At 44.7% G+C, this 24,595-nt stretch overlaps 1 protein-coding gene across 2 annotated transcripts in view; it reads left to right on the top strand.

Moving 5' to 3' along the window:
• Positions 1-24,595, top strand: part of Dscam (DS cell adhesion molecule) — a 577,624-nt gene that overhangs the window by 386,927 nt on the left and 166,102 nt on the right. For both annotated transcript variants that reach the window (XM_021184771.2, XM_029470764.1), the window contains exon 11: positions 1,719-1,892. In XM_021184771.2, coding sequence (XP_021040430.1) covers positions 1,719-1,892 — 174 coding nt within the window. The remainder of the gene's footprint in view (positions 1-1,718; positions 1,893-24,595) is intronic.

Below are 24,595 nucleotides of genomic sequence, written 5' to 3'. Positions count from 1 at the left end.
ATCTGAATCTTTGCCATCTGTTTATGGAAATTATTAAGCCTCTGCCCAGTAAGTAGTTTCCTCTGCTCCTGATAAGAATTGTGTTTCTCCTATTCTTTTTTTTTTTTTTTTTTTTTTTTTTTTTTTTTTTTTTTTTTTGCTTTTTTGAGGGGTAGATTCTGGTCCAAAGCAGAGACTGAAGTAGGTCACAGCTTTTTCCAGTCCTTTCCTTCCACCCTTTTTATGCCTTCTTTCTGTCATGTGCTGAAAGTAAATTACTCTAGGAGCTCAGACCTCGTTTTTAGGCATTAGTTCTTTGCAACTATGTTTGCTGGGATTTGTTCTAAGGAAGGCACAATTGTGATGCTGAGCAGGGCAAACAGTTTCCTTTTCTGCCTTCCTCCATCCTTAGCAGAAGCAGAGCAGCTTTCAGCTGTGTATGTGTGTGTACATGTATGCATGTGTGTATGTATAAGCATTGTGTGCATAGGTGTACAAGTGTGTATGAGCGTGTATACATGTGTGTATGTATATGTATATGCATATGTGTATGTGTGTGTATGTGTAGATGTACATGAATATGTGTGTGCCTACGTGCGTACATGTATGTGTATGCATGTAGAGTGTGATGTGTCTGTGTGTATTGTTTGCATGTTTTTATTATTATAAGTAATCACTGAAAACCCTCAGAACTGGACCACTCAGTGGGTAGAAAGAACAATTAATTGGGGACAAGCTGCCAGGCTGCTTCAGAGGGCAGAGCTGCTTATCAGTTTTGTTGGGGCAGGTAGCAAGCAACAGGAGCCAGCATGGGAGCTTAGGCCTGGAGTTCTTGTAGGGACTTTGATCTGTTGCAGGATGTTTGGGCTAATCAAGTATAGAAGCTCTTTGCTGGAGGTAGTTGACCATTGGTAGTAGAGGTGGAAAGTAGTGGCTTTCCTGACTAACTGAAACCTGCCCTGAGGAATGCTGAGTTTAGATCTTTGTTTACCCACTAGGAATCCTTCTGTTTACTGGGTCAGAGTCCTACCTGGGTTGTTCTTGGACTGTCGTCTCAGGACATCATCAGCATCACTGCCATTTGGGGGTCCACTTTGTTGCTCAACATTTATTTATCTGCACATATAGATACATGTAGAAACCAGAAGTCAACACTGAATATCTTCCTGATCTGCTCTCTACCCTATTGTCCCAGGGGCACTTCTTGAATATGGGACTGGCCAATCCCAAAGCACTGGCTGCTCAGCCTGTCCAGAGATCCTCTATTTCTGTCTTTGGCTCTTCAGTGCTAGGTTTACAGGAACAAACACACCTGGACCTGACTGTGTACAGATGCTAGGAATCAATCAATCTTGTGTCCATGTGTTCATTCTCATTGTACCCCCACTCTCTTGTTTCACTATTGTGAAACCAAATATAAGCAGCAAGTTAGAGAAGGAGGTTGAGTTTTGCTCACAGTTTGACATAATGTGGTTGGTCTGTCATGGTGTAGACATGGTATGCCCCTGTAGCTATAACTCTGGCTGTCCTTTGACCCCTGTGTTCAGTCTAGGACCCTAGTCAGTAGGATGACAGTGCCATACACGTAGCCCTTCCCTTTTCATCTAAAGCTCTCTGGATGCTTCACAGGCACTCCCAGAGGGAAGCTTTAGATGTTTCTGAATCTAGTCACATGTCCAGTAAAGATGAATCATCACTCCTCAGCATCATGGTTCCTTTTTGTGCTTCTCTCCTCCCAGGTGCTGGGGTCCCCCAGTTCCAGCCAATTGCCTTGAATGGCCGAATCCAGGTCCTGAGTAATGGCTCACTCTTGATCAAGCATGTTGTAGAAGAAGACAGTGGCTACTACCTCTGCAAGGTCAGCAACGATGTGGGAGCAGACGTCAGCAAGTCCATGTACCTCACAGTGAAAAGTAAGGATGAAGAACATTTTGTTTTACCTGCGAAAGTCTTTGGGGGCTGAGGTCTTCAGTTGGTGCAATGCATACCTGTCTCAGAACAAAACAAAACAAGTTTGAATGTAAACAAAACAAGTTTGAATTATACCCTGGGTGTACAAGAGCATTATTCTCAAAAGCTGGTTCCCTAGGTCACTATTTTCCGGCTCTGACACCCTAATTGGTCAGTGGGCCTTGGCACCCTCTCTTCCATGCACTAATTCACTGCGGAAGAGTCTAGTACATGGCCTGCAGATATTCTTATGAAAGCCTGTTTCGTGTATTTCACTGAAAACTGGCTCAGTCATAGATTTTCTTTATAAAGTACTCGTTAGTACTTTATAAAGTACTAACTTTATAAAGTACTCGTTAGTTGCCAAGCCTGACAACCTGCATTCAATCCCCAGAACCCACATAGTGGAAGGAGAGGATTGAAGATCAAATCCTACAAGCTATCCTCTGACTTCCACACGCATGTTCTGGTACACATACTCACCCCAAGCCCCATGCTCACCCTTCAACTGCACCCCAGTAAAATAGATGTAAAACGCGTCGAGGTCGCAACTGGATACCTCATTCCCAACACTAGACTAACTCTAGCATGAGTGCCACATGCTTGCCGACTTAAGGTCTGTGCTGTTGACCAGTGGGTGGGAGAGGGCTCTTCACTGTGAAGTCTGTTTTACACATTGGTCAGTGAACACTCAAGAATACAGAGTGGATCATGTTTCACTAAGTAATGCTTATTAACAAATGCTTGTGTATATGGCTTATGTCCATTTATGACTAGTTTCCTACTGGATAAGCTTTGATTTCTGAGTAAAACAAGGCTTTACTCAGACTTTTTCCTGCTTTAAAGAGATTTAACATTGTTACTGATATTTAAGAAGCTACATCTGATTAGGAGGACTCCGTTTTTAAAGTGTGTGTGTCCATGTGTGTGTGTATAATTAAAAAACTTGTCATATGGATCAGTACCTATCCCATGCACTAAGAATTTATTTTAGTCCATTATTCTACAAGAAAAAAAATAGGAATATCAAGATATTTGCTAAGCTTTCAGTAGAAAAGCATACTGCAGTTCTGAAATGAAGTTGCTTTGTAGTATGGTTTGTACCCATCTAATGCATAATCTTTGAACTTACTGATTCGGTGTTCTGGAGGAACTCATGTCAAAGAACCTAAAGACAAACTATGAAATCAGCAATTGTTAGATTGGTAATTTAAAAAAAATCTGAGTTTCTGCACTACTCAGATAACTAAGATTCAGAAGCCATGTTGACGCCAGTTTGTCTTTGCACAGTGAAAGTAATATGCTTGTTAGATATTTTGTTAATTCATAGCATCAGTTTTCTGTTATAAAAATATCTATCAAGACCTAGCAGCAAAAGCTAGGCAGTGGTGGCACACGCCTTTAATCCCAGCACTTGAGAGGCTGAGGCAGGCGGATTTCTAAGTTTGAGGCCAGCCTGGTCTACAGAGTGAGTTCCAGGACAGCCAAGGCAACACAGAGAAAACCTGTCTCAAAAACAAAAAAAGAAAAAGAAAAAAAAGATCTTGCAGCACAAGGTCTTATGGAGTACATAACATCAGTTGGTCATGGGTTTGCCCTTGTAGGTGAAATACCTGTGCTTTAGACAGGGGGAGTAGTATAGAAGAAGACAGAGTGACTGGCTTTATGAGGTAGTGAGGCATGTGTACCATGTTTATGCAGGTGGCAAGGGAGACAGAACTTCAGCTTCATGAAAGACCTTCTAGAATAGGGAAAATGTAAAACATAGAAATTGCAGATTTCTACCCCCACGTCATCTCCTCCTTCTACACCTGTGTGGTAGGTGCTCGTAGCAAAAGCCAAAAGACAGAAGTATGATGTCTACCCTTTCTTGAGCTCCTCACTCTGAGGGCAGTGGATATCTGTGTATAACCCCTGAGCAGCAAATAGCACAGGAAGGGGCAGAGCAGAGCAGACATCAGTGTTGGTCATAGGCCAAGGCATACTTCCAACTTTCTGTGGGATCCGTGATTTCTATGCACCATGTGGATTCCCAAAGTTCATATGTTCAAATCTTATTCCTGACTAGGATGGTGTTAGAGACAAAGCTTTGCGAAGTGAGAAAGCACCAGTGTAGCTCCTAATAGTTCAATTTGAGCAGCCTCCACAGCAGAAAAGAGCCCTCTCTGGAACCCAGTCCAACCAGGCCTTGATCTGAGATTTGCAGCCTACAGACAGCAGGGAATAATTGTCTGTTGTTGATAAGTCTCCTAGTTCGTGGCATAGAAGCTGAAGCTGGGGCTGGAGAGAAGGCTCAGTGAGGTCCTGAATTCAAATCCCAGCAACCACATGGTGGCTCACAACCATCCGTAATGAGATCTGACTCCCTCTTCTAGTGTGTCTGAAGACAGCTACAGTATACTTACATATAATAAAAAACAAATCTTTTAAAAAAAATAAGAAGAAGCTGGAGCTGACTAAGTCATTATAGAGCTATGGAGTACAGTCCTGCTACACTGAAGTTGGATGTTAAAGAACTTGAGAGTCTGAGAGGCAGAGGTTTTGAGGCTAGGGAAGGGCACCACATGGAGAAAGGAACGGAAGGGAAACGATGCACACAGTTCACAGGCCAAAGAAAGAGGGATTTCTATGTGATTTACATGGGGGAGGTGGGTGACAGAGGTTGGCTATAAGCATGCTAAGAAGTGTTTCTTAGAACCAGCCAAGTCGTGAGGTCTCTGAAACCATATAATGAGTGTGCTATAAGACGACATGATCACGGGCTTTAGAGATAAAGAAAACATGTGACTCCTTAGAAAAGAGGCTTTCAGGAAAAGATTCTGGAAGAGGAAATGTAAATGGTTTTATGTAACACAGGAGGAAGGAAGAGGAGCAAGGACTTCCAGCTTCAGAGGGAAGCATTTACATGGTTCCTATGACCTGACCCAACCATCAACCCAGGTGAAACCTCCAGACTCTTGCCCAGACTCTTCTACCCTTGAGGAAGAAGCCAAGTGTCCAGAGACTTTCAAATGACAGAAAGATGAATATAACCATCATACAAAGTGATGGACTTCATTATGACAGTTAATTCAAGTGTAGCATGTGCCTTCACCAGATTTCATACCCATTAACCTATCCTATCTTCCTGGTGACCAACTCCCTTCCCCCTCTCAACAGTCCAGGCAGTCCAATTTAACCTTCATGTGTGTGTGTGTGTGTGTGTGTGTGTGTGTGTGTGTGTGTGTTGCAAGTCTTTCATCCATTCAGCTCTTGATGGACCCCAAGATTGGGTTCATAGCTGGGATATAGTGGCTGCAACAAGCATGGGTGAGAGGTATCTCATAGTACAGAGATATCTTATGGTATGCTAGCTCATACTCCTTTGGGCATGTTCCCAGGAGAGGTACAGCTGGGTCATTCAAGGGCTCTGTTCCTTGGAAGGACCTCTTCTCTGATCTTCATAGTGATTGCACTAGTTTGTACCCCCACCAGCCTTATAAGAAGGCTCCTTTCCCACAGTTCCTTACCAGCACTTGTCATTGGTTTTCATGAAGCAAGTCATTCTGTCTAGGGTAAGATAAGAATCAATCTCATTGTGGTTCTCATTGGCATTTCCCCAATGGCTGGGGGAATAGTCTTTGTGCATTTGTTACTAGTTTTTCACGTGTCTTTTTTTTTTCCTCCTGCAAAAAATAATTGTCTACTTATTTGATAATTTATTGATTAGGTAATTGAGGGATGATTCTTTATATATTCTAGTTAGTTGGTCTTATGGTATAGGGGCTACACATATTTCTAAACACAGCATGAGAGAGCTTGTCACTTCCTTGGTTAATGTGAGGGGACAGAGGTGGCTTCTCAGAGGCAAGTGCTGGGCTCCCAGAACAGCACTGGAGGCAAGATTTAAACACATTTGCAAAACATATACTTGCTATTGAGGGATATTGGAATTACAGCAGGAAGCTGGGGGTAAGCGCTTACTCACGTTCTGTCCAGTTTGCTTATTGCTTTCAGAGACTCATATCAGAGAATAAGGCATTTTTGCAACAGATACAACCACAGCAGCCCTCTTTTGTTTGGAAGCAGGCACAAGGTGCTGCTGGCAGATAGCAGGCAGACCATAGGGAACTGTCAGGAAAAGCCATCAACAGCATGGAAGATTGATCTGTGCAAAACCTTCCAACTCAGCTGGTATTCCTGCTGCTTCGTCTACACTGCCATCTCAGTTCTAATTTATCTTGTACCAAAAATCCTCCCAGGAAAGGAAATCAAACACTAGAGGAGCGTTGATGGCAAAGACAGAAACAGCAGGCCTTACTTCTGATCAAGCCTGGGCTCTGGTCTATACTACCTCTAAACCCCATGGGCAGCAAATGCAAAAAGCAAGCCAGGTACCCAGACCAAGCCTCTTCTACTGTACCAGAGGATGTTTGTAGCCTTAGGCACATGATCATTTTTTCTAAGAAAATAATTCCCCAAACTACTAGGTTCTCAAATGGAAGTCACTCCTAATGTTTCCCTCGGGTGCCAACATTGCACCTGCCCCCTCCAGAGTCCTGCAGCTGGCTGTGTCTTTCGAGGAACACTGATTGCAGAATCTCACACTGAGTGTGCAGCTCTTCCTTTGTCTGCTGCTCTGCTTCAATCCCTTCTGATCCCCTCATGCAGCATAAAAGAACATCACTTATCAAACAGGGATAGGAGCATCCCTGGAGAGACAGTTGCTCTTGGAATCTGTCGAAGCCTGTAGCCCCAGAACAACCCACAGGCCACAGTATAGACTGACCCGCCACCTCCCTGCCTCATGTTCAGCCTGGGCAGAACTCTGTAATGCCAGAGTGTATGCCGCTTCTCTTCCTTTCCTGTCACTGTAACAAAGAACTGGCCAGTAACAACTTTTGGGAGAGGGAAGGGTTTATTTGTCTTATACATCTCAATCATAGTGGGAAATCAAGGCAGGAATCATGAAGGGATGTTGCTTGCTCTCCATGGTTTGTTCAGCTTACTTTCTTATCCAAGCTAGGATCGCATGCCCAGGAATAGCACTGCCCACAGTAGGCTAGGCCCTCTCACATTAGTCATATGATGGCATTTACTTAATTGGAGTCCTCTCTTCCCAGATGACCCCAGCCTGTGTCAAGCTGACAAGATACCAACTAGTATATATGTATTCCTTTGTTCAGACCAGGTCTCTCCACGTCCACCAAACAGACTTGGGGTCTTGACAATTCTCAGGCCTACTTCTGAGGTCCACCATGCCTTCATGGGCAGGTCATGGAAATACGCTAACCCATTATTCTCTCTTCCCTGTAGATACTCATCTGTTCTCAGATGGCCTTCTTGATTACTGCTACTAGGACCCTCAGATCTTCACCACAGAGCAAGTATGAGACAGGTGTCCCTGCTTAGATTAGTACATGTAATGAGAATATTCTAGATTTAGCAGGAAGAGATGCCCAAATTTATAAATATGCAAACCCCACTTCATTGTGTGATATAAAAACATGAATGTTGTCTTATGTAAATTGTACTTCAGTATAGCTATTTTATGATGAAATTTCCAGGATGATGACAGTTAGCAGGTTCTAATATGGATTGTAACAGTTCTTAATAGTTTGAGGTCTGCTGTTAGATTATCTGGTTTCATTTTCCAGTTCTGCCTATGAGAAACTTGTGTGGACTTGGGTGATAACACCCTCAAGACCTCCATACTGCTCATCTGTAAAATGGGAATAATTGCCTATATGTTCAGGAGTTATGATGGCATGCTCTGGCAGGAGTAGGTCAGAGAGCAATGATTGGCCCTTCATTGGTGGAAGCTGCCACCTTCATAACCAATGTACTCATGTCAGCTTTCATAAAAAAGTATTATCATTATTAGTGTGTGTGTGTGTGTGTGTGTGTGTGTGTGTGTGTGTGTGTGTGTGAAGGGAGATGAGGAGGGACGTACATGTTATGGCACATGTAGAGGGCAGAAGACAAAGTTGTGGAGATAGTTCTCACCATCCATCATATGTGGGTCCCTGTGACCCAGTCAGGTCTCAGGGTTTGCACAGGGCTAGTACCTTTACCCACCAAGCTTACCCTGGAGACATCTTTATTTGTTTTCTAATTTCCTCATCAGGATCATGTCATTTTAAATACTCGCATTTTTATGTTAAATCCATGCTGGGGTATGCTGCCCTTCACCTCTGCTCTTCACTAATGCTCTTCCCTTTAAGGTTATCTGAAATTGATGCCAATGACTCTTCCCTTCCTTTTTCTCTCGTGTTCTTGATGTCCCCTAAGAGGTACAGTTTGCTCTGTCTGAAGCTTAGATATTTTTCATTAATTTTCTCAGATGATTTAATTTTATGCCATTTGAAAACGATATCATACCTCCCCCTCTTAATTGTGTAGCTGAAACAGTTCAAAAGAAGGTCCTTTCATCATTGTGTCTGAACACAGACAATAGTGTGAATCCCATCAAACAAGGCATACGTGTGCCCAAGCAGCTGCCTTCTGGCTGTTGCTGGTTTGCCCACTTGGCTCTAGTCTGGCAGCCAATCTCCAGTCCTGAGGTTGTATATTTCAGCAGATTGTTCTGGTAGAAGGAAGGAACTGCTCTTGTTTGATGCTGGTGTTGTGGCTTTCTTTCTTTCTTTGGGGGAACAGGAAGGTCCAAGGTGTATTTCTTAGCAGGCTCCTGGATGCCAAGGTCAGTCTTTTTACATTCTTGCTTCTTTTAATCTTTACAATCACTTCTTTAATTTGAGCTTAGTTCATCCAGGAAAGAATGATTTTACTTATGACTGAAATAGGTCAGTTCTGTATCCATGTCACCCTCAAAGGCCACTGAGCCAGTTTTATTCTGTAAATTCAGCTGAAAAAAAAAAAGCTGTCTAATCATCTGCTATGTGGTGGGCCTTGTGAGCATACCAATGTATTCTTAAGGCAAAGGTGAACTTGGAGCACTGCCTCCCATAATTCATTCAGAGTAGAGCACAGACTCAGGCCATAACTCTCTCTTCTCCCTTGAGGACACCCAGGTGTGACCCTCTGTAAGAATAATCAGGAATACCTGTTAGAACATAGCATCCAAAGTCAGCGTCCCCAGAGCACATTTGCTGATGAGCTTTTGTAATGCAGGGCAAGTCGTGGCGGGGTGTCGGAGGCCATCAGGGCAGGAACCAGCCATCTGCTCTTTGCAATTTCGACATCGCTGAGCAGAATGGGAGAGGCAGGGGCGAGGATGGTAGAACTCTGCACACACAGGCTTCCTCCCTGTTCATCTAGATTCCCACACTGTTGGATCAGTGAATTTCAGGATACAAGGTGGTGTCCACATGTTTGACTTGCCACTCAGCTGTTGATGTTAAAGCCAACAGTAGTAGACAGCAACCCATATACCTACAGGCCAAGAAGAACATTGCATTACAAAGCTGATGAGTTGGTTTGTAGCTCATTTCATAACAAAGAACTGTGTATTTATATGATCATTACATTATATTAAAAACCTGAGGAGCTACGTAAGGTTTTACAGTGGAGACATCCATCTACACTGTAGTGACAGCTACTAGGTAAAAGGTACACGGTGATTCTAATTTTCATCTTTGAATCATTCATCTATTTTGTGTTCCATAATGAAACACTCAATGCCTAACTGCTTATAAGCCTACTCAGATCATGGTTTTGGAAGTTGAAAGTCTAAACACTAAGGTGGTGGCTCTAGTTATAAGCCCCAAACTTCATCACACCATGGCAAATGTCATTGTGGTGGGAGCACATCATCTATGATGGGAGCACATCTATGATGGGAGCACATCTTAAAGGGAGAGTCATCACTATGTTATCATGGTGGGAGCACATCTTTGATGGGAGCACATCTTAAAGGGAGAGTCATCACCATGTTATCATGGTGGGGGCACATCTACGGTGGGAGAACATCTGTGATGCTGTGTCTTCACTGTGTCACCATGATGGGGACATATCTAAAAGGGAGACTCTTCACTCAACAGGACAGGAGATGGATGGTTTCTCCTAATTATCTTCCTGGATAAATGCGCACATCTCCATCTCAGTCTTTGTGCTAGGTAGGTGTATAGTATTAAATCCATGAGTAGATAACATTTGTGCCTGATCTCACATTCATTGATTCTAGAGACCACGTGATTTGTTCATACCCTTTGTATGAACAAATCACCCTTCAGCTACTCTGAAGAAGGAAGACTAGCAGATTCCAGCCAGTGTGTGCCATAGGAAGGAGAGGCAGCAGACACTATGTGTTGGCTTTGGAATGTGGATATTAAATTTCTTTCACTTCCACATTTTTGTAGACGACTCAGCACCACTAGTGAGTGACACTTCTACTCATAGGCTACACCATTTCTGGATCTTTATGCATCAACTTTCGAGGAATGTTACCTCAGGGTCCATTCTTGATGACACAATGAAAGTCTATCATGGATATGATTAGCATTTAAATTGGTAGCTGATGAACAAAGTATATTTTTTGGCCCTCCATAATTGAAATAGGCCTCATCAGCTGAAGGTCTTTGAATCAAGCAAACATTCAACACGCTTGATATCAGTATGTGTACAGAGAAACTCTTATACATCAGACTTACAGAAAAGTCTAGTCCTGGTTAGGAGTGGACTCATTCTGCTTTGTCCTATCACTGGTTTCAAATGTGCTCCGTGCTATCTTCTAACCCATCACAATGGTCAGTCCAATTTAAACGGTGATATTCTGCCCTCCCTGGCCTGGAACATCCAGTCTTTTCACTCAGGACTGCTTGCTCCTATTATGTTGGGGTGATATGAGAAGGCAGTGGGGGACAAAGGATCTTTTATTCACCTTGGCTCTGGCCATTTCTCTAATGCTTTCTAACTATCAAAGCCCTCTGTTTGACAAATGTCCTACGTCCTAACACCATTCTATATGCCAGGCAGTATCCTATGATTCAGTTCCACTCTGACACTAAGACTGTAAGACTGCCCTCACTTCAGACACCAGCAGTAATTGGAGTTCTCAGATGGCTTCCCCTTCTGCCTGGCCAGTTCCAGGTTAAAGGTCACACAACCTCTTTGTGTTTGATAATTTGTTAGAACAGTTATGGAACTCAAAATAGTACTCAGTGACACAATTACAGAGGATCTGGATGAACAGACAGATACATGAGCATGTGATATCTAGGAGGGTCCTAAGCTCAAAGTCTGGGAGCTTCTGTGCTTGAGGATTTGGGTATGTTTGTATCTCAGAATATCGATTTGGTCATCTGTTATGTAACACTGTTCCTGGGGAGGCAAATAAATGTCTACTCAACACAGATGTCTACTCACCACAGACTGGCAACCAACAACAGGAAGAAAACAAACAAACAAAAAACCAACAAAACAACCCACACACACACAAACAAGTCCAACTTGGTCGACCAATAAGCTTATTAGAGTTACTTATAGAAATATGGGTGAAGGGTTACTTATGGGAGCAGAAATCACTCAAAGACAGCTGCCCACCTCAGAGTGAATGACCATTATGAGAGCTGGGAATCTGGAGCACACTGCATAGCTTGTCGGCACCTCAGCAGGTAGGCAGCTCAGCTGATCTGAGTCTCTTGTAGCCAGCTGGACTTGTCAGCCTATTTGAATCTGGTCGGTTTCAGGGACTTCCTGGAGATGCAGTTGTTTTTTTTTGTTTGTTTTTGTTTTTTTTGTTTTTGTTTTTGTTTTTGTTTTTTTTAGCTTAGCAAATTTCCCTGCAGTATGGAATGTTTCACTACTACTTAGAGCATCCTGAATGTTAAACAGCCTCCCCCCAAAATGGAAGAAGATTTAATCTGAGAAGATTTTGTTACACCACCAGCTAGGAAGCTCCCTGAGTCTTACTGTTCAAAGCTTATATCTAAGTTTCAGAACTATGATCCTACTAGATCATCAGCCATATGTATGAACTTGAACTTCACCTGCCACTATTCCCAGATGTTAAGGCTGTGTGGGGCTGAACATTCAGCGCTCTAATCACAGACTTGTTCTTTCTGGAATGAATAACCCATCCTGAAAACTGTCATGAACACGTCAATGGCACAAACTCAGGTATGGTGCTAAAAAAAACTCAGGGAGTTCCAAAGGGTTTTGAAGCTGTGTCCATGACACCAATCACATGACCCAGTGTATCTGACTTATTTGATAAGAAAATCTGAAACTTCTTGCTACCTAGTCCCCAAGTTAAGGGGCGTGAGAGTAGATGGCTGTGCCCTCTCTGTGGTGCCCTTCGCTCACACACAGAATCTCTAGCCCTGTGAGCTAAATAACCTGTTCTTTATACTATGAGCCTTTCAAAAAACATTTCATTACAGTAATGCAAAAAGTGAACTAATACAAGAGAGAGAGAGAACGAGAACTCCAATGTGAGAGCCTGCTTATATGGAAAGAAACACCGGAATGATAGGAACTGCCCCCCCCCCCCAATTTATAATCAATCGCCAAAGACTGTGATCTTCAGTGCTGTGTGTGTGTCTGTTTCATCCTCACTGGAAACACATCTACGTGCTGTTTCACAGCCTATCCCAGTCAGACCTCTCTGCATTTGTTGTTGACTGTTTTCATATCATAGAGTATCGTTCTATCATGTGACTTTTAATGGTCGGTGTGCCTCATCACATGCTTTAGCCCAGGGAATACCCAGTCCTGCCCTTGGTGGCCCATTGTGCATCTGGTCCTTTACAGGGTCCCAGCTCTCTCAGCCGCTGAGCATCCTATGCCTCCTCCCCTGAAGATAGGAAAAAGGATGGGCTGAATGCTGCAGACCAAGGAGCCCAGCAGCCTGCACACAGAATGCAACTAGGTGTAAAGAGAGGGCATGTGCATGGGTTTATAAACCCTAGAGCTGGCCCAGCATGCAGGAAAGCCCCTGCAGGGTAAGACTTGGAAACCCAGGCAGCACCAGCTCACAGCCCAGTCATTTGTTCTTTCCCATTCAAGCCCCGAGTGTTTTAAGGCAGCCCTTTTGTGGAAGTGATGCTTAATTACTTCCGGCCACCTCCGCGGGCAGAGGATGTCAGTAATCTTTCAAAGGTTCTCATTAGTGGTGAGGTTGGGGAATGTCATCCTCGGGCCCCAGCAAAGCTCAGCAGCCATCACTGAGCTGTCCTCTGGCACTTCAGGGGTGTCTTAATGCGCGTGTTGCCCTTTCTCTGATGAGCAGCAGAGATAAAGGAGACCACAGAGAAGCCGGCAGGGAATTCAGAAACGCTGGGTCGATTCTTCAACGGGGAGTGTAAAATGTCCGTGTATTACATTGCATTAGCAGCCATCAATCAAAAATGTCCACGTCCAGTCTAAGTGTTGCAATCTTAAAGCAATTACAGTGGACCACTGATGATACATCACCCTCGCTTGAGACAGTTATTTCCAGCTTTCCACATGAACCACACACCTGCCCTGTTTTCACAGCTTTTTCTAGTGCAGCTTAAAGGCCAAAGCCTCTCCTTTTTCTCATAACTGAATCCTTGCCCTTGGTTTCTCTTTAAGACAGCAAAACTCCTTTCCTTCATGGGTTTTTTATTTTCAGGCATGCTGTAAGCTTGTAGGAAGAAGGGAGTGTATGAAGTGGTAGGGATCAAGCTTGCAACAGAGCCCACAAACCCTCAAATCTCCAGATTAGGCTCCAGGCCACAACACTTGGTGTTGTACATGCACCATCTTCACAGATTTAAAGACCAAGGTCACTGTGGAATTTGCAAGGTAGATGTGATGGAGCTTAAAGCTCCAGAAAGACCTTGCTTCTTTTAAACAGTTCTTCCATAGTCTTAAGATTTTGACAGAATAGAGCTTTCTTCCCATGGAACTGTGCTCAACAATTGTTAAATTATCCCCACTACCCCTTCCAGATATGAGGCTATCTAGATGGGGCTGCACGCCAGACCAGCATTTTCCAGCTCTGCTCTGGCTTCACTGATCCACTGTTTCTGTCCCCAAAATCTGTGCTCCCCCACATCTGTATCCCAGGCTCCACAGAATGCTCACAACTAGTCTGAAAACAGATTCCCAAGACCTATGCTATGTGATGCTGTACACAGAAGCTGAAAATAGTGTAGTCTACTATCTCATACCTGTAGTCTAGAAGCTCTTAAGACAAGGTGGGAGACAGAGATGGGAGAATCCCCAGAAGCTGAAGGGCTGGATAGCTTGTTATACATGCACACAAAAACACATGTACACACAAATACACATGTACTTATGAATACATACACACATGCACACAAAAACAGGTGCACACAACCACACATGTACACACAAACACATATATACATGTATACTAATGCACACACAGACACACATATATGTAAGGGCTAAAATCCAAGGTTTTACCTGGAACTCCACAAGCACACTGTGAAAGATCACCCCAGTGCACATGCACACATGTACACACATATACACATGCACACATGTACATGTACACACAAACTCACACATAAATACATACATATACACATATATGCACACATATACACACATGCACAGACACACGCACGCACACATTTTTTAAATTAAGGATTGACCTAAGGTCACACATAGGGTGACCAACTGTCCCCATTTCCATGGGATTCTCAGCTTTAGCCCTGGCCTCCTAGGCACTGGGACAATAGGAAATCAAGGAACTGACATGTGAATTTTGTCTTTCCAGCCCACATGCTGTGGACTGCTACCTGTTTGGTTTTTAGCTTTACTTTTTTTAGAGGTGTGGCACCGTCTTAACCATTGTGACCCTGGGATTTTAACAGTGACAAGACATTTCTTGGCCCAGCTGGACTTGATCCAGGATTCTAAGATGTTGAACACTAACAGACTTCAAAGACTGGCCTGAGACCGTGGCTCCACACTGCTTACTGTCACACCAAAGCTCATTACAACAGCCTATCACGGGAGAACACCAATTGAAAGCATGCTTTTTTAGAATTTGGGGGAAAGTCAGAAATTAAGTAAAAGCAAGAGAAACTCCTGAAAATGGAAGGTGTTTACATGGGAGGAAGAACAACACTGAATTTCCCTTTTGAGATTTTTATAGGGTCATGCCAGAAACTGGACACAGGCCACAGTCTGTCTGTCCAGATGGGTTCATTCTCAGGGCTGTCATGAGCTGAGCCAGTGGTGATTCCACACGCTGTGCACATGTCCTGAGGAGATGACCGCTTGTTTTCCATGTGCTGTGCACTCAGTGAGGAAAGAAAGGGTGGAGCCTGCCACACCCACCAAGCTCTGGCAGCCATTCTTGATTGTTTTCTTCACATTCTTCTTCTTTGTCTCAGAAGTGGTCTGGGCTGGTGTCCTAGGTGGAAGCTTCCTGTTAGAAGCCATCTTTCTTCCAGTGCAGTCGGCTACAATTAGCTGCACTAGAATTTGAAAGGACACAGAAAAGACACTAGTGCCTTACATCTGTCTGCCATCCTGGGCTCAGTCCCAACCCTCCTCAATTCTGTCTTGTTTGGTTGTGAGCCAGATGCCTGCTTTCTCCATTTCCTCAGTGCTCCTCAGTCCTCCTCAGTGCTCCTCTATGCTCCTTAGTGCTCCCCAGTGCTCCAGGATCTGCTGCTATAACTCTTCTTTTCACATCCAACCTCTCCATCACTCCACCATGGAGCGACCTGCACAGTACATCACAGGCTCTTTTCCCTTTCCACCAAAGGAGATTTGGCTTCTGCTTTCACTGTGGGGTGATTCTCCCCACATAGGTGCTAAACCAGGGATATGCCAGTATGATGCTTGCCAGGGGCCATTTTTGCTCTGGCACCTGCTGCCCTGATGAGGGAGTGGGGTTCTCGCTATGCTCCTTCAGGCCTCTGGACACTTTCTGAGGACACTAGGCAACAAAGGCCTAGAGCTCACCAGAACACTAGGGCTGTTCTTCACCAACCACCCCCATTCCTCCCTCTCCGCAAGGTAGCATAGAAGCCTCTTTGCCCTGCCCCTGCAGAAAGGGGAGAAACAGAAGTCTGCCTTTCACCAGTCTGAGGAGTCTAGTGTGGATGCTTCCTCATTTGGTAATACCTGAGATCAAGGCAAAGGCAAGGTTAAGCCCCGTGCACTTCAGCTGCCCTCACTGCTAGCAACAACTCTAAAAGCAAGAGAGAAAAGATGCTGGTAACTGAAACATCTGCACAAGCCCTTGTCCCACCCCATGTACATCTATTACTCTAGAGGGAGGGTAGGGAGAAATTGAATGGAATGGGTGCAGGCAGGAGAAAATGCAGTTGCTGGGAGGTACAGTTGTGGAGAGGTACAGGTGGGGGAGGTGCAGGTGGGGGAGGTGCAGGTAGGGGAGGTGCAAGTGGGAAGAGATGTAGGTGGGGGAGGTGCAGGTGGGGGTAGGTAAAGGTGGGAGGAGGTACAAGTGGGGAAGATGCAGGTGGGGGGAGGTGCAGATGGGGAGAGGTGCAGGTGGGGGGAGATGCAAGTGGAGGGAGGGTTGTGCAGGAAAAAGGCAAGGGCAGATGACGAAGTGCAGGTGAAGCATCCTCTAGTGGACAGAATTTAGTCACAGAGAACTGTGTAGCTGGGTTACAGACGCCTCAGGCTAATTGCCCAGGAAACCCAGGAGTGCCTCTGCTCTCGGGGGGGGGGGGGGGGGGGGGAGAGTGAGGTCATATCCTAATAGCATGATAATGCTCCCCAATACAAAGCTTGCTCTCCTTAGGAAAGAAGAAGTCCTTCCACTTCAGGGCTTCGGTAACCTCCATGGCTTCAACCCACCCATGTAGCCTTGGTTCCGGGACTTGCACTTTGTATCTTCATCCCAAGAAGCAGATAAATGTCACTGATGGTCTCCTGTCTCCGGGGGAGTAATCCTCTGCTGAGTTTCCCTCACAGCTGTAGGGAAATTCTGGCAGCTGAGCCACTGCAGGAGCAGCACAGTGCCTTTGGACACAGACAAAGACAGGAATGATAGTGGGGGGCCGGCCGGGCAGAATTCTCACCACCACTCAAATCTCTTGTACTCCTAACACCTGATCAGTTCTCCTGATGCCAAACAACAGTGAGGAGCAGAAAAATTGCCAGGGCAGAATCCTACCCTTCTGCAAGCAATTACAGCGAGGCTGGGCTCACTTACTTATTTTAAATTAATTCTCTTTGGACTTCAGCAATATTGTCCATGTTTGTACTAACTGTGTTCTATTTGCCTCCCCCTCTGGTATCTCACTTTTTATAAGTGCTGCTTCTGTGCACCATGGCTCTGACTTCAGGACAGAACCCGAGGTCTGTGACTTGTTTGCAGCCTCCTCTTGCTTATCTCCAGCTGTGCATGGCTCTCACCACAGGTGCTCAGGGATTTCTAAGCAGAGATGCTCTGCTGCTTCTGGTCAGTGTGAGGCTCAGATGCTTTAAGCAGCTTGCATTCTCCCAACACCCACTCCCTCCTTCCCCCCACTCCTCTGGAATCCCTCTCTGAGGCCTCTTAGATCTGTGTCATAACAAATAAACTGCAAAGGAGGCGCAGCAACTTAATGAGGAGAAAGAGAATCGTCCACTGTGGTGCAATTGTGAATTTTAATAAGACCTGGACTGGAGCATGGGCGATAAAGACGATTGTAGCCACAGTAAGAAAGTGGCCAGGCTCACTGCAGTTTAGCAGGTTAGGAAGGGTCTCCTTTGTGTTGTCTAAAAATCATTGGGCCTCAGTAACATTCATCATCTGTTTCCCTTTAGCTGAGCTTTCTGGAGTTTGGGGGATGAAATGAATATCCAGATGGAAATGCAAGGTAGACCTTCCAGAGCCCCCCACCCCACCCACCGCTACCACAATGCTACCAGTGTGTGTCACTGTATCTAGGACTTGATAGGGAAATTATGGTAGGAAGTAATAAAGGATATCCTAAGGGAGTCCTTTCTTTCTTGTGTCCCCCTTTTCTCTCTGTTCAGAGCCCCAGCCTTTTAGAGGCCTTGGGAGAGAATACAGAAACAAGATGTAAAATCACAGGCTAGTCTAGAATCTTGAATGGTTGAAGTCAAGGCTGGTTTCACAAGTCAGGGCTTGGTGACCTGTGCTCATCTGAGAGCCCAGTGCTCAGAAACTACCCATGCTGGCTCTACACACAGCACTATCTTATCATTTCCTTATAATTTTCAAGGGACAGCCCCATGTTTGCACTTTGTGTCTGTCTGCATCTGCTGCTTGCAGATGCCACGTGAAAACCTCAGGAGAGATGCCAGTCTCATCCTATTTTGCAACAAGAACCGACTGTTCAGTGGGTTTTTTTTTTTTTTTGAGATTTTGTACATGTTTTGATCATACTTACCCCTCATCCATCTTTTGATACACATAAGGAAAATGATAAAGAAGTCAGTTCCATTCCCCCTTCCTTCCTCATCACTATAAAAAAAGAAAGAACATATTTGCACACATATGTGCATGACAGAACAAATCTGCATGCGTGCATGTGTGTCTGGGTATAAAACAAACCAAAGCCTAGGGACCCAAGCTTGATTCCTTCCTTGAGGACTTAACTTCCCCACTGTGTACACATGTGTGTACATGTGTATATGTGTGCATGCACTTTCATGAGCAGGTGCATTCATGAATGCAAATGAATATGTCCCACAATGACTTGTAGGGGTCAGAGGGTGGCCTCAGGTGTTGTCCCACACATCCTACCTTGTATGAGACAGGGTATCTGTTGTTCACCAGTGTACATGACACGCTGGTTGGCTAGCTGGCCCAGGAGTTTCTGGTGATCCCCCTGCCTCTGCCTCCCATCTTACCATAGGAGTGCTGAGATTACAGGTGCATGCTACCACATCTGGCTTTTATGTTAGCCTTGGTGACACGTATAAAGTTCTCATGCTTGCATAGCAAGGCCTTTAACCCACTGAGCCACCTCCCGGGACCAATTATTTTTTTTTAAAATAAAACCACCTAGTAATATTCTTTTTCTCTCTGTGCTGCTCACTTGCTTTAATCCTATGCCATAAAAGATGACCAGACTTCTGCAGGAAGATCTCTCTAAGGTCTGCAAGAACAAATAAGAACACTTTCTGTAGAGCTCGGGACATCAGCTGGAATGAAAAGTCCAGGTTAGCTTGTGGAACACTGAGCCAGGAAACCCAGAACATTGAAAGTTCCAGCCCTAACAGTTAATTCTGGTGCTCTATGAAGATAGGGTAATAAGGGCTCAACTTCCGTGATACAAGTCAGGGAGAAAGGGACATAGTAGGGAGAATGGAGCCCAAAGTAAAAGGAAGCAGTGGGGAGGGACCCATGGGACTATGCTCGGCAGATGGGATATGGTTCAATACCAGCATCCTCCACTCTTGGCAGCATCAGACAAAGAGCTCTCTATTTCCATTCACCATGCCTTCTGTGGAAGGCTTAGTGAGTTCTTTCTGTATCAAGGGTATTTTGGAGTTTCCTCTAGAATTCTAAATGAGAATAAACTATTACTCACACAGAACACCCGCCTGCCTGAAAATTGAGCCTCCTCTCGTAGGAAATGAATTCCATTTCTCTCCCCACACCCCGCCCCCAAATTATTTGTCCCTTAAAAACCTAGATGGTGTCTCTTGGTTTAGTGGTGCTGAGATAACAAACTCATATTTTAGAAAGTTTATCTCCAAAAACCAGAGCCCAGGAAAAACCTGCTCCTCCTCTCAGCAGTGGTCAGCCTGTCCTTGTCCTTTCTACCCATTCTGGGAAATTTATGTAGCCCAGTGTTCTATTTCCATCCTGCCTTTTCCTCACTTGGAAAAAAAAAGGGGGGACCTACTAATTCCTTCTCTTTTACAAGACCAACAAATAACCTTTCAGCATCAGGGAATTGAGAATCTGACATCCTGAAATGGTGCAGTCTTCTCAGCTGAAAGCCCTTTGAGACAGACTTTGCAGGGCTGGTGAGGAGCCACAGTAATCCATTATAATTGCTTGATTCTGCACTGACACATGACGGTTCTCTGTCTCTGAAGTCATTCATGGAGAGGGTTTAAAAGATTGACAATTAGATGGTGAATGAGATGTGTCACCTGCATCATGAATCCACCCTTTCTTCAGAGAGAAATTGCTGTTCTCTCCACAGAAGTCAGTTGAACTGTCACCTCATGCGGGGCCTGATATCACTGTCAGAGGCTCAGGCGAGGAGGGCACCGACATGCTATCACTTGAAAGGGCTAAGCTTCCAGAGACTTCTGGAAAGGCTTTTAATCTTCCCAGGGACTGTGCTTCCATCTCAGGTGGATGTCACTGAAGAATAGCCACGTTTCATGGCATGCAAAGCCAATGAAAGCTGAGAACCCATTGCCCTAAACGCTCGTGACCAGATGGATTGGAAGTTCAGTTGTCTGGGTTAGGGATTCTCAGCCTTCTGGTTGGATTTTGGCTGGGCATAGAGAAGAGAGGCTCGGGCTGGGTGGCCTTGTTATTTGGGCACAATATATAAATTACTTCCTTCCTGGGGAGAAGGGACTAGAAATAAATCTCCCTTACTTAGTGCATCTGTTGGCTTCCTCTTCCTAACAGAGACCACTGAGGCCAGCCCACCTGCCAGCTAGAGTTTAGCACTCAAACATCTCCTTCATCCCTGCTGGTTGCTGACAGGCTTGGATGTCCCTGAAGCATCCAGCTAGCTCTCCCACAACTGAAGTCTGTGTATTACTGCTTACAAAGAGGCTCTCAAGAGTAAGGGCTGGCCCAGATTTCACTTCCCGACTTGAGCTGCCACATCTGAGCTCATTTGTCTGAGTGTGTAAGGAGAATATCCGCCCCCCACCCCCACCTCCCATGGGGACAAGAGTGCTGAGTGAGCATGCAGAATTCTCTACTGGTCACACTCTGGAATAAGATGCACTGGGCAGGAGCCTCAAATTACCACTTCATATAAGCATCCAATGTGTTTTTTTTTAAATCAATTCCACCTTATTTGTCTTTCCTTTAGTTCTTCCCCTACCCCTTCATCACTTCCCCTCCCAACTTCATGTGTTCTTTCCTTTTAAAACATTCTTCTAATGCCCACCATTCTTAGTGCTGCCTATATGTGCATGGGTACAGGGCCATCTACTGGAACATTGGAATGCTTTCAGGCCTGTATCCATGAAGAAACTGACTCTCCATGCTCCCGCAAGCCGCCAAGAACTCCTCAGTTGAGGGAGGAGGCATTCAGTGAGTCTCTCCCTGGTTCATGTTGGGATTTTTGCTGACTTGGTCCTATACAATTCTTATATAATGCAGTCACAGCTACTATAAGTTCACATGTGTAACTGCACTGTCATGCATGGCAAATTCAGGTTCACAGAAGACACCCGGGCTCTTAAACTCTTTCAGCTCCTCTTCTGCAATGATCCCTGAGCCTTGGAGGTGGGTGAGATATAGATGTTTCATTTAGAGCTGAACATCCCACTGTCTGTTATTCTCCACACACTGACTTGTTGTAGATTACTGTGTTATTCACCATCTTCTGCTGAAAGAAGCTTGTCTGATGAGGGTTGAGGGATGCACCATCTATGGGTGTAAAGTTAAGAACTGAAGAGGCAGTTTAGGACAAAGATTCTGCCCCAGGTCTCTGACCTAGGCAGTCACCGAGTTTTGCCCCAGTTAGCGGTACAAGAAAGGGTTCTAATGTCTCCCCGTGTTGTCATGACAATGTAATACAGAACACACATGCTTTCTGACATATGAACATATATATGCTGAAATGTGGGTGTGATTTTTTTTTGTTGTTGTTCTGAGGATCAAACTCTAAGCCTTATGAGTTCTATACATGTGCTGCATCATTGAACAGCAAGTCTAGCCTTCTTTATTAATTATATATTTATTTGTATTTTAAGGCAGGGTCTTGCTAAGTTGCATAGGCTAGCTCCAAACTTGAGGTCTTCCTATCTCAGTCTCCTGGGTAGATGAGATTACAGGCTTATTATCGATCTCCCTCTCTGTCTCTTGTCTCTGTCTCTGTCTCTGTCTCTGTCTCTCTCTCTCTCTCTCTCTCTCTCTCTCTCTCTCACACACACACACACACACACACACATTTGAAATTTAGAACTTTCGTGAAAGACCATGTCTCACATTTATCCCAGGGTATCTTTGAACTCTTTATAGAGTAGGTATGGCCTTAAGGTTCTCATCTTCCTGGCCCCACTCTGTGCACCATAGGGCCAGGAATATATGTATGCTAGGTAAACCCTCTACCAACTGAACCACATATTCAGTCTTCAAATTTGGAACTTTTAAGACCCCCCACAAAACCTTCTTGGATGGCACATTATGAAATAAATAAAATATATACTAAATATATACTTTTAAATCACTGTGTCTGGTTCAGGTCTCCTATATGCCGCTTCTCTGGGGACATGGTCCATCACTGTGAAATGTCCTAATGAGTCTCAGTGGGTCAGTTTTAGGCTGAAGCCATCTAGGGGCCCCAAGGAAGAGGTAGAATTTGTTTCCCTTTGAATAAACTTCCCATGCTAGCAGTAAACAGACTCACACTTTTGACTAAGGATGTCAAGAAATTATGACTTCAGATCCATCTCAGACATGAGTATAATTATTAACTCCATTTAAAGATGAGGGAACAGAGTTCTAGAGAACTTGCCTAAAACATAACATTCTATATTCTTTCCACATAGCTAAACCCCTGGAGCCTGCTGGGATCCTCACTGTGCTACTGGCCCTGCACAAGGTCCTTCCTTGCTTTGGCCACAGACAACCATGTTTTTCAAACTGAAATCACATCTCACAGAATGAGAAGTTCAGTAAAAGTGTTGAATCAACAATCTACCCCTCAGCCACAGAGACTGGCCAGAACAAGAAGGTGCCTCTGCTATAGGCTGAATAGGCTGTAACATGGCAGGATGGCAGGGAAGGCTCAGATGCTCTCAGAGCTGGAGCTAGGCCCCAAAGGATAAGAGACAGATTTTGGCCCATTTGGGTATCAGATATTGATGAAGTTTCCCCTTTGGGCTGGGCCTGGGATCGGTGTTTTGAAATACTGTATGGAATACAGCTGTCTGCCATTTGCCCCCCCTCTCCCCAAAGCAGTTTCTAGAATGCAGACAGGAAGCATGGGCAGCCATATTCAAAATTTAGAGTGCTTTTGTAGACTAGAGTATGCACGGGGAGAAACAAATTGGTATTCAAGAGCACCCACATAGAGGAAATAGTACAGAGGAAACACATTACAATCCACAGGGTTTGAACCCTTGATGTGATGTAGTTCATCACTTGGGGCTGTGGGGATTTTGACTCTTTGAGCCAAACACCCTTATTTGGAATAATTGAAAAATCACCCTGTAACAGTGATCTTTCTTCCTTAGCCTCATGAAGGAGGCAAGCATATGTTTATCACAGCTGGTGGGAGCAAGCTCTCCATATAAAGATGAAGGCCTCTAGTCTGATGTAAATGGACTTTTTTTTTTTTTTCTGAAAAGGAACACAATCTTGATGCATCCTTATTAACAGCAGTTACACAGGCATCAGGACCAAGGCCAAGCTAGCCTGCAGACAATACTTTTGGAGACACAAGAAGGATGTTGGGAGGACAGAGCATCTCTCTGAATGAAGGCAGCCTTTGACTCTTGTGTAGGAGGCACCATTTTCTCCCCCTCTAAATGGCCCTTGAGGGCTGAATTCCATTCCCCACCTTTGGCTAGGCTTCCTGTGATTAAAGCACTCAGAAAGAGCTTCAGGTGGACTTAAGCAATAGTGCTTGTAGCCTTGATTATAGGCCTTTGACATAACGGTTTTTCAAGCTAAGTGTGAGAGAAAATAAATGGCTGTGTGTTTGTAAGCCTGACACTTTCCTCTTTTGTGTTTCCCTACTTCATAAGGGAGTTCGCAAACACTGGGGGCTAAGTGAACCCACTGACTTGGGTCTCATCTTTCTTTGTTCTCTGACCAAGGACTGGCCCCCATCCAAGTCCTCCTGATGGTCGGTCAGTAAGGCTGAAGCTGGAGGTCCCATAGTAATGCATCACCATTGCTACAGAATGGTTCGAAATTTAGACTCCACAGGCGTTGCATGTGTGAGCATCTTCGTGTGCTCTTAGTAGTAGAATGAGCCCCTCCTGGCACTGCAGATGTTATATCCTCACATAAAACAGAACACCAATGGCGATTTCATGCACAAGACAAAGGGTCACAGTCAGCACACAATAGCCAAGCTACAAGACCTTGAGCTCATGGAGCTCAGAGTTAAAAGAGGAGCAAGAGCCAGGAGTGGTGGTGCACGCCTTTAATCCCAGCATTGGGAAGTCAGAGGCAGGCAGAGTTCTAAGAGTTCGAAGGCAGCCTGGTCTACAAAGTGAGTTCCAGGACAGCCAGGTCTATACAGAGAAACCCTGTCTCAAAAAACCAAAATAGATAAATAAACAAATAGATAAATAAAATAAAATAAAAGAGGAGCAAGGGTTTGCTCAATTCTAGACACTATATGGAGAGAAGAAACTGAAGTTCAGGATAGACAGACCAGAACTCAGGGTTCACACCCTACCTCCAATTCTGTTTTATGAAAAGATAAGGAAGAAGGAATATGTTTGTTAGAGGCGTGGTAAAAAGTGGGGGAAAGGGTGCCTCTGTGGGCCGATGCTGAGGCAGCTCTTCCTTCTGAGGTACCAGCTACATGACTATATAGTATAGAATAGAGTTTATTCAGGGCATGGGGAGGGAAGTTGAGAGAAAGGAAGAGGGAGGGAGGGAGAGGGAGGGGAGAGAGGGGAGAGAGGGGGA

Source organism: Mus caroli, chromosome 16 (genome assembly GCF_900094665.2).
Source record: "Mus caroli chromosome 16, CAROLI_EIJ_v1.1, whole genome shotgun sequence".
Lineage (NCBI taxonomy): Eukaryota > Metazoa > Chordata > Mammalia > Rodentia > Muridae > Mus > Mus caroli.
The sequence above is the reverse complement of the archived record's forward strand: the minus strand, read 5'-3'. Positions and strand labels throughout refer to the sequence as shown.